Raw genomic sequence first — 14,468 nt, forward strand, 5'->3', positions numbered from 1 at the left:
GGCACCTGGTCCTTCGGTCCTGCTTAAGAATTTGCTCTCGACCATTAGACGCCTTAAAGAAACGCAGGGAACAAAGCTTCAGCTTTCTCTCACGTTGAAGGTGAAGCCCCAGGAAAGAGGGCTTCCATAGGAAAGCGAGGTGCTGAGGGTGCGGCTCGGCAAAGTAAGGGCTGTGGGCCTCGGGGAAGAGCAGCTGCTGGCATCCTAGTGATTTCAGGACGTGGGCGTGGGGCCTGTGTTGAGGGGACCACAGAGGGGAAGCTACGGGAAGGCACGGCTTCTCCTGGGAAATTCAGGCAGACATGAAGGGAGCGCAGGCTGGAGGCAGCAGGGGCCAGATTCCCGGCAGACATTCCCTCAACCAGGAGATGCCTGATCATCCCCTGAACCCCTTCCCAGCGATCTGTCTCTGGGATGCTAGACTGTTCTTAAAGCATGAAGGGACCGATGTTCAAGACAGAAGGGTTGGGCACTTCCCAAATGACTGTTCTTACTCAAAGAAATCCCGGCCAGCCTTTGTTCAGTTATACATTTTATTCTCTAATAGGTACAATACTAAAATAAACACAAATTAAAAAAAAGTTTTATTAAAACAAAACTGTACAAAAAAGCAGTATACTACATTTTAATTACAGAACAGTCTACTGTCCAAAAGGCACTAATCCAGAATAGGAGATACAAGGATACAGGACTCATCGGAACTATTTTAATCAATACAAGAGAGCGCTTGTTTCTCGGACCATGTACATCCAGAAACAAGGGCTGTTTGCTACAGTCATCACACATTGTTATAAATATGAGTCCCACAGGCGAAGGTGCAGTATCACTCTCCCTAGAGAAGGTTCACGTCAGGGTTGGGGAGGTGCTGGCTGGTGGGAGCACGCTGAGAGGTGGGCGGGAGTGGGGGCAGGCCCAGGCCTGGGGCTTCTGTCGGGGGAAGGCCGGCTGTCCGGGGCACGCAGAGCCAGTCTGACGCTCGTTTCTGGCCCCTGCTGGCAGCCGCACTACTGCCTCTCGTGTGTTAGCACCGGGAAGGTGGGTTCTGAGACCCTCCAGGGAGCTGGGGCTGGAGGTCTGGGGGATGAAGCGCCAGCAGCTCGGCAGAGGGGAGGCATTTGGTAACCTGATCTGAAAAAGGCAGCAGCTAGGTGGGAGAGGGGCCAGAGCCCAGGGAGCCAGGCTGGCTTTCTGGGCGACCTTCTGGCCCTCGTGCGCGCCCCCTCCCGGTGGGGAGTCTGCCTTAGCGCTGACAGTCCTGTTTTGGAAGCTGATTTCTAGAAAGGGGAGTTCTGGTTCCTGCAGTCCCACCTCAGGGCCCCCAGTGGCGCCCGGGCAACCTGGGCCACCGCCCCACGTCCGGTGCCCAGGACGGCGCTCTCCACCCAGGCTTCATTCTCTAGAGGACACTGGCCCTAAGGAAGAGAGATACTGCAGATTTCCAAACAGTGTCATACACGTGAGACAAAGACAGGCATCATCTGATGTTAACAAAAATAAGTAACAAAGAAACAGGATTAAACCGAATCTCTTCTCACAGCTTCCTATACTACATCCTCCTTCTGCTTAGCAGAAAATTGTACGTACACAAAAATACAAATACACAATTTTGTAGAACAGTCTGATTTTAATATATTTATATATATTTATATTTATACGAGTGGCAGGTTAGTTCATTATATAGAGCTTTTTGCACTTTTGGCTCATATGCAACAAGGCTTATAAATTCAGCTTTAGCTTTCATTCAGGTTTCATAGCTTTTGAACAATTGTTTTCACATTTAAAGCAGCATCCAATTTGCACTAGGAGTTTGTGGTGACAGAGGAAGAGATGGGGTCAGGAGGGTGACTGACGAAGGTGGGCCGGGGCCAGGGCAGATATACATTCCAGTGTGTGTGGCGACGTGGGAAGGACTGCTATGGGACAGAGCTGACCATGACGACCCCCTTGAGGTAGACTGAACACCTTACAGCAGACTCAAGACACAGGTGCGACTCCCCTCAGGGACGCATGGTGCACAAGGTGGGGACAGAGACCCAGAGACGCCAGAGGGAAACACGAAGACTAGGACGTGGCAGCAGGGGCAGAGGGGTGATGTGCCCTGCAACACCCGCCCCCGCTGGGCAGGGCCCCCCGGCCTGTCACAGGTACTCGACTATTTGGTGGATGCTAAACACTTTCGGGCAGTCCCGAGGCATCTGATCAAATGACCATCGTCAACTCACGTTCCACTTTAGAATTCGCTGCACCAGTAGCTCCCATCCCTGCAACGAATGCCCAGGAAGACGGAACAAACCATCACCCAGTGCCCGGCGACCCAGAGCCCACATGCAGGTGAGCTGAGAGAAACCAGCCTCTCCCCCAGTTCAGCCACAGCTACAACCCAGGGAGCCGACCGGCGCTGGCGGAACCTGGACCCGGCACCTGGAGAACCAGGGGCCTGTGCGTGGCCGCCCCACGGCAGACTTGCCCACCCACTGCCTCCGTCAAACCCCCTCGTGCCACTTGCTCACAGTTCCTCCGGCAAACGCCATACGTGTTAAATGGGAAGGCCCAGCGTGTGGGTTATTCCACTGTCTGAACGAAAAGCCTGCATTATTCATGAAAATAAAGTGCCTGGGTATGGACTGTCCCATTCTGCAAAACCTTGGAGCGCACCAGCCCCCATCCAAGCACAGCTCAGTGCCTTGATGTCAACAGCGCGGTCCCAGGAGAACCCTCGTCCACCTGCCACGTGGCCAAGGCCCCGAATTCAGCTCAGACTCCACGTACTTTAAAAGAGAAACAAACGAATACTCTCACAGTCATCTTCAAAGGCGCACTTCTGATCTCGTTTCGCCCTACTGGTGACGGCTTTCCTCGGCCCTTGTGGGCAGACACCTCAATCCCACAGACAGAAGAACAGGATGAGCCAGGCAGCCAGGGTTCCAGTGACCAGCAGGTGAGTCATCCTGGTCTTAACTCTGATTCTTTGCCCTCTTGGGTCTGATGCACCTGCGGCGGCTGCCCCACTTCCACTCTCCTCACTCGCTAGCTAAGCAGGCGCCTTCACAGTCTGTGACTGTGACCGCAGCAGCGCAGGCGAGAGTGACACAGCCAGCCTCAAACACCACACCCGCGCTCACCTTTGGATTGTCCTGCCTGTGGAGCCCGGGGACCCTGGCAGGGGGCAGCTGCCACAGACCCCCCAGGGGCCCAGTGCAGGGTCGGGGAGGGAAGGGCAGGGCACAGGCCGACTCTCTGGCAGGTCCCAGAGGTCTGCACCTTGTGCAGGCACTTAAAAAACAAAGAGAAACTGACCCTCGGAAGGTACTGTGTACCCAGAGTGGCCGTGGGAGGGAGGGGAGCCCAGGGGGTCAGAGAAGGCTGTGGGCTCTTCCAGGGAGGCGGCGAGGATGTTCTTGGCATCTTCTGGTGGGGACAGTGGGTGAACCCAAGGTGGGCAGAACATATGCAGGGGCAGGCCGAGGGCCAGAGGGCTAGGGGGGGGCGTGGGCTGCACGGACTTGCCTTCTATGACCAGTGTGAGTAAAACTATTAGGCAGAGGAGAGACCCTTTTGAGAGGAGCGTCCGAGGAGAACCGGCACACCATCGAGAGCAGCCTTGCCAGAGTGCCGCCGCCCCCTGCCCCCAGTAACTTTGGTTTTGTGGTGCCCGTTTTCAGAGACGCATGATTAAGGGATTCACTAACAATACTGAGATGTGTTTCTCAAGGCAAATGACTAACACTCCTGCTCCTGACAGCAGCCCACGCCTGAGCTCTCTCACCTCCGTTCAGTCCATCGCTAACATGTACTGCCCGTCTCCCACGGATCTGACATTAAAAACTAGAGACTTCATGGTAATACCACTAGACGGGCTGCTGTTTACCTTAACACAGCACTAATGTTCTATTTCCAGTTTAACTGCTTCAATGAATGATGAATTGGAAAAATCACCCTCACCACTTTTTGCAGGGCTCATGGTTCCAGTAAAGCAGGAGGTGTCCCTGCTCCACGGAAGCCTGAATGACGTCAGACCCGACTTGGAAGCGCCGGGACATTAGGAACTGTGTGCTGTGACCAGCTCGGCGTGCACACCAACTGGTGAGTCACACTCGCCTTCCTCAGGGAGAGTCCACGTCTCCCTTTTCACATTTCACTGCCCCCAACCCCCACCCCCCACCCCCAGAGACGTCAAGTCAGGACCAGTACCTTCTTCCCTTCACTCTAAGGGTGGGCTTATTTGGCAGGGAGTCACAACCCAGCTAGTGAAACAAGGTGCCAATCCCAGGGACCACCGAGCCCTCTTGTCAATCTGGAGACCCTCTCCCGGGGCCACTCCCAGTGAGGCGTTGCTCCTGGTGTGGCTTCTACTCTCGGGGGCTTCAATAATGCATGAAAGTGCTACTCAGTCATGTCCGACTCTGTGCGACCCCATGGACTGAGCCCACCAGGCTCCTCTGTCCATGGGATTCTCCAAGCAAGAATAATGAAGTGGGTTGCCATTTCCTTCTCCAGGGGATCTTCTCAACCCAGGGATCGAACCCGCGTCTCTCACGTCTCCTGAGGGTGGGACTAAGCGGCTGAAGAGAGGTGACAGAGCTGGCCCCTGGAGAACCATCCACTTTGGGAGGCAAAGAGCTCGAGCAGAGGGGAAGGAGGGACGTGAATTTTAGTCAAGTTGAAGTCCTCAGGCCACCTTGGAGCCCATGTCCCTGACAACAGTCACTGAGGTGACACACGAACATCCAGGCAGCTGGCCCCTGGGCTGAACCATGGTTATCAGAAAGCTCTGGCTGCCAGAGAGCCCACGGCGGAGCAGACACTGACCCAGCACTGGCCCAGCCCCACTACCTCTTGCGACTATGGTGGAGGGCACGGCAGAGTGAGTTGGAATGGCTTAGCGAACCTCCCAAACACAGGCACTGAAAAGATGCTCAGAATAGAGAGAGAACAGGAAGAGTGACCTTGGATACTCTGCCTCCACAAAGTGCAGCCACACCCGAGAGCTGGGACATTCAGGTTCCCCCCCAGAAAACAGAGCCAAGACCTTCCTTCCCAGCAAAGGGCAAGACCTTCACATCCACCTCCTAGAGGTGGAGATGGGACAGTGGACTTGAAACGAGGGCTTATGCCACGGGTGCCAAGTGCCACTGTGTGCCCGTCACCACGAGTGGCAGAGGAGAGGTACCAAGGAGAGCCAAAGAGGGGTGACCTGGTGTCCAGATCATCATGGTGACGCTATCCTGTGTCGGCAAAGAAATGATGGCAACAGCGGGCACCAGCCTGCCCTGCCTGCGAAAGAGGAGCAGATGGAGTGCAGAGAATTCATCAACAAGGCCAGGTGGACGTTCTGCTGCTGCTGCTAAGACACTTCAGTCATGTCCGACTCTGTGTGACCCCACAGACGGGAGCCCGCCAGGCTCCCCCGTCCCTGGGATTCTCCAGGCAAGAGCACTGGAGTGGGTTGCCATTTCCTTCTCCAATGCAGGAAAGTGAAAAGTGAAAGGGAAGTCGCTCAGTCGTGTCCGACTCTTAGCGACCCCGTGGACTGCAGCCTGCCAGGATCCTCCATCCATGGGATTTTCCAGGCAAAAGTACTGGAGTGGGGTGCCATTGCCTTCTCCAGGACATCCTGCTATCTTCCTACTAAAATGAAAGCAGCACCTAGAGAGTTTACTTGACTCCACGCAGGGGGTACTGCTCCAAGAATAAACGAGACAGTGAACACACTCAGCACAGCGCCAGGCACACGGGACAGGCTAGTGCACGGCAGCAGCTACTACGCACTTCAGATGCTTGGGTGGTCTGAGCGTTTATGACAATTTAGGACGGCGGCTTGTACTCTGGTACTTCTGGTGTTTTATTCCCAAAAATACATATTCAGGGATAAGCACTATCTATGTTTTCACTGATTTTGTTAAGTTGGCTTTACTTTCTTTTTAGTGGGGGCTGGGGTGGTGAAGGGTTTCCTGAATCACCAGAGTGGCTTCTGGAAGCATCTGGGTAGGGAAATGTCTCACCAGCTCCAGTTCTTTTTAAGTAGAACCATCCTTTAAGCAGCACATCTAAGACTTTGATCCCTAAAATAGTAAGACTGTGTTGGAAGGTTTTAAGTGCAGTGATAGTTCTATTTTCTTTGAATGTAAGCAGATAATCAGAATGTTCTGCTCGCTGGCTGAATGCATGGCTCACAAATCATAGACTCAGCTGGTCAGTTCTCTGAATCGCTAATCTTAAAACGGATTCTCTGTTCCAATGGAGACACTTAGCAGTTGGGAAGACAAGATGCAATACTCTGGCCTTCATAAACCTGCAACCATTCCAACCGTCAGAAGATGGCGGGGATCCTCAGAGAGGCACCATGGCTGTGCATGGATGGGGAAGCAGGGGTCAGTTGCTTCTGATCTTGTAGGAGAAGCGGCTCTGAGGAAGAACCTCTTGTGGCATTATCTTCCCTGACTGCTGTACACTGGACTGTAAGTATTTTGAGGGGCGGGGGAAGAACCCCAAGGCAGCAACTATCCCGATTGTGTGTGTCTGTGTTTGGGATGAAGGGGGAGGACGGTTATGAAGCAGCAGCTTACCTCAGCCCTTTGATGGAACTGACATTTAATGTTTGGAGGAGGAGTCCCTCTCCTATGAGGGGGCAAGGCTGCTGCACAAGGGTCAGCAGCAAACTGTGAACAAAAACAAGAGCTGTGTTTTTTCTAGGGTGGCTGCTGCCCCGCCCTGGAGTATCCAGGCCTGAAGAAGAAAGGGCTTAGGGGCCAGGCTCACCAGCGTGGTCAGGAGCCTCTGGTGAAGCAGCTTGTGAGGGGCCCCTGGCACTCTGCTGGTGCTGGTCTTCACGTAGACTCACTCCGCATCGTGCAACTGAAGTGACGGGGAAACCAAACGAGGCCCATTCAGAGAGCGAGGCGGCGGCTCCCGTCCAGCCTGAGGCCTCCAGGTGAGAATGCGGGCTCTGTGGGCAGGAAGCTGTGTACGGTGTCAAGACCCCATGGTGTTCAAAGGGACGAGGTGGGTGGGGAAGGGCCGGGGGACAATCCCACTGACATGGCAGTACAAGGGGGGAAAGTTGGAGAACCAGAGGCTGCTGACACGAGGAAGCTGGGAACCGCCAGTGACGTGAGCAGACCTGGGTGAGACTCAGACAGGCCCTACCCTGCGGCAGTGGTGGGACACTGCAGACACCAGCACTCCACTCAGGCCGCATCGTGCTTTACGTTTTGGTTCATTCAAGTGTGTTCATGCCATGTCTTCTGCCCTAGGTTATGAAAATCTCATTTAGCTCAAGTGCAAGCTCTTGTCTGAAAAACATGTTCTGATGGTGACAGCAATGGAGACCTCGGAGAAATGGAGAATTCTCCGCAGTCTGTTAAGCAGGAAGCCTCAGGTAAGGCCAACGCTGCACCTGAGCTGGTCAGCACGTGGGACAGAGTGGCCTGGAGGCGCCGCGGTGGTAGACTCTGTTCGGCAGAAACTTGAGTCAGAATCCCAAAGATGGAGCAGGCCGAGACCGGATGTGAGGGAGAGGTTTAGTGCGACTTCGAAGTCAACTGGGGAGCACTAATCAAAGGCTTCCATTTGGGAGCTGAAATCACTCCAAATCCTTTCCTTTCACTTCGGCGCGGACGCAAACACTATGTCATTATTTCAGTTTACTGAGTTGCTGTTCCAACCGTTCCAGGGAGCATTAGAGCTCAAAGGGAACAGGGAACGGGAGATCTGCCATCTCCAGTCACATAAAGGACAGAAATCCTTTTAATTATGACCATGCCAATCTACATCTTGCTAAAACAGCTAATTACATGTCAGGAGGACACTCAGTCATTCAGAACAATTGTCATTATATTTTTATATATTCACTCTTCTCCACCCCCCTCAATTACCATGGTTACACTTTGAAAGGATTCAGGCAAACCTTCATTTGATCACAGCACACCAATGTGAATTTGAGAGTTAATTATGGCTGTAGAGAGCCATTTTTATTTAAGAGAGAGAAAATGAGAACAGAATCAAGGGAGCCGGTATCCCGAGGTGTCTGAAGCGCCAGTTGAGGCTGGTGTCCCTGTCCCACTGCTGCCCCCACACCCACTGGCGGGCACAACACTGCTGTCCAGATGAGGGCAAACGGCTCCCAGAGCTCTCCAAGTAAATGGGATGCCAGGAGACAAGGGCAGAGGCCCCGCCAAAGTGCCCTTCTGCTTGGTGTTTGGGAGCTGGCTAGTGAGTCAGTGGGTGTGAAATGCAGGTGGTGAACTGAGTTCACTTGAATGGAATGAACTAGATTTAGTTCTGCTCGCTGCTTGGCCCCAGGTGTCACGGAAAGAACGAGGTAACTAAGTCCAGGACGGACATGCCTGCACTCCCAGGGTGCCTACCAGAGTCCTCGAGGTCTCTGGGTGAGCACAGGATGTAGGGTCCTCGGGTGCAGCCAGATTTTCCCTCTCTTCTCTCCTACATTTATTCCCCTCTTGATTAGAAAAGAAAAGCATTATTATAGAAACCTAGATTTCTCAGGTTGTTAGCTTTCCTTCTGCTGCTGTTTTTCCTCCCCACTGAGGAGGAGGAATGCAGCTGATATGGAAAGTTCTCAATTTATAAGCGTGTAGCGAGTCAGCCTCTGAGATGGCAAGATGAGCAGCTGGCATGGATAGCCAGCGAGCATGAAGAACGGCCTCTTGTATGGCTGGTTTGTGAGGGGGTTTCTGTGGGGGAAGATGGGCTTGTGGGCTTGATGCGTTTAGAAACCCACCACCTGAGCGCGGGGGGTTCGCAGTTTCTCTTAAGAGGGATAAGGAGATCTTTTCTCTAAAGTGATTAGCATTCTTTTGGGAAGAGAAGCATATAGTGAAGGAGACCACAGGACTAGAAAAGGAAGGGCCCCCTCAGCTCTGGGGAAACTTTCCCTCAGGAGAGCCTGGGCACTCATTGCTGCCTTGCAGGTAAACCCTTCTGCTCTCAACTGGGTACCTTAGGTATTAGCGGGTAATGGTCAACTAGACAGTATGGAGACCAGGAAAAAGAGGGTTTCCAGAGCACATAACTCAGTTTGCCAAACTTAATGTGGCTAACATCACCGCATGGGAAATAGACGGGGAAACAGTGTCAGACTTTATTTTCTGGGGCTCCAAAATCACTGCAGATGGTGACTGCAGCCATGAAATTAAAAGACGCTTACTCCTCGGAAGGAAAGTTATGACCAACCTAGACAGCATATTGAAAAGCAGAGACATTACTTTGCCAACAAAGGTCTGTCTAGTCAAGGCTATGGTTTTTCCTGTGGTCATGTGTGGATATGAGAGTTGGACTGTGAAGAAGGCTGAGCACCGAAGAATTGATGCTTTTGAACTGTGGTGTTGGAGAAGACCCTTGAGAGTCCCTTGGACTGCAGGGAGATCCAACCAGTCCATTTTGAAGGAGATCAGCCCTGAGATTTCTTTGGAAGGAATGCTGCTAAAGCTGAAACTCCAGTACTTTGGCCACCTCACGCGAAGAGTTGACTCACTGGAAAAGACTCTGATGCTGGGAGGGATTGGGGGCAGGAGGAGAAGGGGACGACAGAGGATGAGATGGCTGGATGGCATCACCAACTCGAAGGACATGAGTTGGAGTGAACGTGGGAGTTGGTGATGGACAGGGAGGCCTGGCGTGCTGCAATTCATGGGGTCAAAGAGTTGGACACGACTGAGCGACCGAACTGAACAACTGATCCCCAAATCCTGAGTAAACACCCTTGTTATTTAGAGAACACACAAAAAGGAATGTTTTCTGTAACTCCTCCCCCCACCCCGCATCCCACCCCTAAACAGATACCACCAGCAGGAGCTGGTCAGTGCGCCCAACTTTCACTTGGGAAATCCTGACAAACAAATGCGGCTCAGTAAAGCTATAAATGGACTTGGCTGGTCTCAACGCAGCCCCAATGAATACAGTAGTAAAACACTAATGTAATCACAACAACAAAATGACAAACTCTATCACCACTCTGACCTAAGATTTAAATCACAGACAGGTTAGCACAGAAAACCAATGCACAAGTAGAGGGTCAGGCTATTCAATGCAGAGCGCGCACGACTGTGCACAAAGTCATCAACAAGAGAAATTATTGCCTAAGAATCTGTTGAGACTCACTGGGGAAAAAAATCTTCTGGTGGTTCTCTGACAACAAAAACAAAAAGCAATTTTAAAAGGCAGAGTCATAGTTGCATGGGAAGACTGCTTCTACCCAAATTGTTCTTAAGACCAAAGAGAGAGAAGGACTTGATATTCACATTTTTAGGACGGGGGTCGGGGCTCATTTATGAAAAAAGGGATTATTCCCACTGGGTGGGCAGAGAGAATGGCTGGTCACTGGAATAAGTAGCTAGTCAAAAAGCAGAGCTGCAAGACAGGAAGGAGTAAACACTCCTTCTCCTGTGTGACGAGATGGACCACACCCCCTACTCTGCCTGCTGCAGAAGATGAGAAAATTCCAGCAGGAAGTCAGCTCGAGAGGAGGCCTTGGTTTGGAGCCCAAAGAGAAGAGGAGTTAACCACAGACAGAGAGGATGTGCCTGTAGATTTCTGATGAAATGAAAGACGATTTTCTTATACCTGCTAGTTGAAATTGTACAAAGGCCAAACAGGGAGAATTGAAACAACTCTGTCGCTAGCTCTTCATGAGTTGTCCCTTTTGAGGTAAAGACATACCTGGCCATCTGGATAGAGGAGCTGCTGGTCACAGACTGCTGCAACCCTATAGGCCTGGGTACGGACTCTCCCATCTCCTCGATTGGACTTAAGTGGTCTTCCTATGAAAGACAATGGGGATGTGGGGAAGATCTACCCCGCCAAACACCAGACTGTGGGAACTTTACAGACCCCGAAGGTGGGAGAAGCTAACCACACTCCTCTAATACTCAAAAGCTAACACTCAGAGGACCGAGATTATGAAGAAAACTGCCCTAAGCTTTACTCCAGCCTTACAAACCCTTCTGAAATAAACCACACTGTTTACTTGGTACCAACTGGCCTTGATCTGGTGTTAAGGTTCTCATTTAATGCAAAAATGGCATTAGGATGGTCCACCTTTAAAAGTTTCCTCTGTAAGGCTCTGTTTTAAGAAGGGGAGGAAGTTTACGCATCTGACTGCAGTAATTCAATGAAAGCGTCTTAAAAAAAAAATAAGTTACCTGGAACTGCTTGCAAGGGTTCCTCACCTGGGAAGCAGCAGCCCCTGAAACAGTCCTCTGGGGCCTGAAAAATGTACAGCAGGAAGTGAGAAAAGAGGACAGAAAAGCCACAAGCACACAGTGGGATTGTTTTCAAAGAGTCTATCTTCCCTTCAGAGAGCAACTTAGGGTTTCTATTTTAATACCACCCTTTAAACCTGAAAAAGCTGAAGAAAAAATTTACTCCCCAAAGATATTACTCATTAATGGCAACTCCACATGCCATGGTAAGAACTAAGGTAGCCCAGAGAAGACAGCGGAGTTAAAGCTGATGACCGAAAACCTATAGTAGATTTAAACTGAAGACCCAAAGAACTAAATTTTCACTCTTGGTGAGGAAGCTGAAGTTAAACATATGGCAGTGGCAGTTAAGAGCAGACCGGCAGTTGTCTTTAATGAAAGGGGTGAAGGCTCCTTCCTCTTGCTCCTACTGAACCCAAGGAGCTGCTACCCTGCCTGGCAAACACATTCTTTCACTTTTTCCAGATTTCTGGGTAGCACCTGGTACTCCCTTCACGGATACTCACCTTTATTCTCCGAAGCTTTCTTTCCTTCCTGAAAGGTCTTAAAACACTGAAACCTTTTGGCTCTTCTCTGGAAATCACTCTGTTTCTTTAGAAACTGCAGCTGCCTTTATAGTTTGAGTCTGTTTCTTTAAAAGGAACCAGCAAGAACAGATGATACTAGCAATCCCATCATAAAGAAGCTATCAATTATAATAATCTCCTTACAATAAATCATGGATGCAGCTTGTCAGACAGTATATTTTTCTCTCTCCTTCTTTCTGATTTAACTGAAAGTAAGTAGACAAAAATTCCACCGAGATGGAAAGATAGACACGTTATATTTTTTCTAAATAATATCAAAAGAAAGAAAGCTAACACAGTCTAATTGCAATAAAAAGTCAAACACACCAAGAAGAAGATGAATGTGGGGGGTGGGGGAGGGCGGGTCATTCCTGAGAACAACAAATGCTACTCTTGAATTTGTTGGTTCAAGTAATACAGTGAAACAGAAAAAGACTACTCCACTTTACTTCAATTCTGGGAAGCTGGAAAAAATATATATACATTTTCCCCCTGAAATCCTAGGACAAGAGCAGGTCCTGCCTGTAGCTCTATAAAGTCACGGACCCACAGAGGCAGCACCTCCATGCCTCCCAAAGGCCTCCTCACACTGACATAAGCAGGATGGACAGACACGGAGGCGAGCGCATCAGCAGGTGCCTTAGGTGGAGCGAGACCAGCCAGAAGCTGGCGGATACTCAGAATCTCACTGATGAGGAAGGGAAAACAGGAAGGCCAGTCATTCTCTCTCTCTCTCAATCGTTTTAAGTTGAAAACATTTGGTGGGTGAGGAAGGGTGAAGAGGTCAGGAAATACCCCCTCCTTCAATCTTACAAATCATTTACAGGTGACGGACAGACAGACGAAACCTTGCTTAAGAGCCAGCCCTCTGCATATTCCCCTTTAAACAAGGTTTTGTTGTTCACAGAGGTGGAGCGAGGCAGGAAATACAGAGCGGCCGTGCCTCTTTCAGACGCAGCCTACACTGGAGGCTGTTCCTCTTACGCACCGTGACACTGTGTCCTTTAATCGAGATGCCAAGAGATCATTTTCATACGAGGCCGGCAGATGTAATATTCTTGGATGCATGAGTAGTTCATCATTTCGCTACTGGATGACAAGGTGATCACAGGGTGACTTTTCTAACGCAAGTTCACTGTTTGGTATTTTGAGTTCTCAAAATGAAAAAAAGATTTATCAAATATAAATATCTTTAAAAAGTAACAAAAGTGCTACATATGTGATCAAGGAAAAAAATTCCATTAGTTACTGCTGCTTAAAGTAGATTAAACTTTACAAATATTACCACATCCATTATCAATATGGCTTCCAATTATTAAATAAATTGCCTGTAGCAATATAGCTTTTCACACCTCTACAAGGACAGAGTAAAGAGAACACCAAAGCAAGTCATATCTCCCAGACCCGCCACAGAAATTGCAAATGTCCCCTGCTTTTTTCTGCTCCTATTTAGGAAAGCATTTGCGCTTGTGACAGTCAGCAGGCATAATCCCACTACAGAGTCCTCTACCAACCTCTCATGTTGAGGGGGCTTCAGTTTAATGGCTACAGGGACTGGATGTTCGTTCACTCACTGTTGGCCTTAGCTCCATCCTCGAATCACCTTTCTGTGTTTTTGGTAGCAAGGAAAGGGGACACAGACAGGAGGCAGAGCCGCTTCCGCGTGACTTCCGGCACCTTCCCGGTGGGCGTGCCTGCGCCACGCACTGTACAGTGGTTCTAATAACACCCACCATCATTACACCTTCGGCTCATAGTTTTTCCCAATGCTCTCAAGCTGGGTTTTGTGGGTTTTTTTTTTTAACTTTTTTTTTTGTTGTCATTTTTCTGTTTAATCATGGTCCCAAAGGCAGAAGGCAGTATTTTATCTACTCAGTCACACAGCTTGTGAGAGCAAAGGATGTCTGTGTCAGGCATGTTAACACCAACCAAAATCTGAGATCGAGTTTTTCCACTGTCTTAGCACAGCACCCAAAGAAGTATAATCTAGCCACGGTGTGACTATTATGAGGCACGGCTTATTGCAGCTGGAAATCAATTATTCCCACGTGGAGGGGGGGTTTCTAGTGTTCCTTTTACTCTGCGGACACTCCCCAAATGGCGTCTGTCAATCTTGGCCACACTACCTCAGCTTGCATCCTACCAGTCTTGGGGAAGGAAGAGGGGTAGAGACTAGTGTTACAGGAGTCTAAAGGTACCCAAGGTTTTACACGGAGCCTACTATTTGAGAACTGAGGGCTAGCTAAATACCTGGAAGCACTTTCTTGGAATGCTAAGACAGAGCAGCAAGATTTTCTAGCCTCGGGGGCTGGGAGAGGGAAGTTTGGTTGGTTGGTTGGTTATTAGTTACTGGGAATTAATACTGAGAGAGTATATGCAAAGGCTGAGGGCACCATGCCATCTTCACAGAACAAGACCCTAAGGGCTAACTGACATACAAGAAACTGCAAGTTATACTGTAAGAACACATGTTAAGGACCGAGGAAAGTCTGCTAAGGTGCTACGTCTAAACTAAGATAACTTCTTGCGTTCAGCCCTCCCTCATCAGTCGTCATCCAGGGCCTCTGTCTTGATTTCGTTGGCTCCTTGTCGGGCCAGTGCCAAGATAGTGTGGTTGACTGCTGCCATTTCCACAGCTAACGAGATGGGGTCTTGGTGGTCACTATGGCTAGTGCTGTCATCC

General features: G+C 50.2%; 1 protein-coding gene across 11 annotated transcripts in view; it reads right to left on the minus strand.

Annotated features, from left to right (window-relative positions):
• Positions 1-514: 514 nt before the first annotated feature.
• The window catches only part of HMBOX1 (homeobox containing 1), a 203,487-nt gene continuing 189,533 nt past the window's right edge, over positions 515-14,468 (minus strand). For 7 of the 11 annotated variants that reach the window (XM_024995876.2, XM_010807719.4, XM_010807721.4 and 4 more), the window contains one exon: positions 515-14,467. In XM_024995876.2, coding sequence (XP_024851644.1) covers positions 14,330-14,467 — 138 coding nt within the window. In that variant the 3' untranslated portion in view covers positions 515-14,329. The remainder of the gene's footprint in view (position 14,468) is intronic. The other 4 variants (XM_024995880.2, XM_024995879.2, XM_010807723.4 and 1 more) reach the window with 2 other exon arrangements.

This window comes from Bos taurus, chromosome 8 (assembly GCF_002263795.3).
Source record: "Bos taurus isolate L1 Dominette 01449 registration number 42190680 breed Hereford chromosome 8, ARS-UCD2.0, whole genome shotgun sequence".
Classification (NCBI taxonomy): Eukaryota; Metazoa; Chordata; class Mammalia; order Artiodactyla; family Bovidae; genus Bos; species Bos taurus.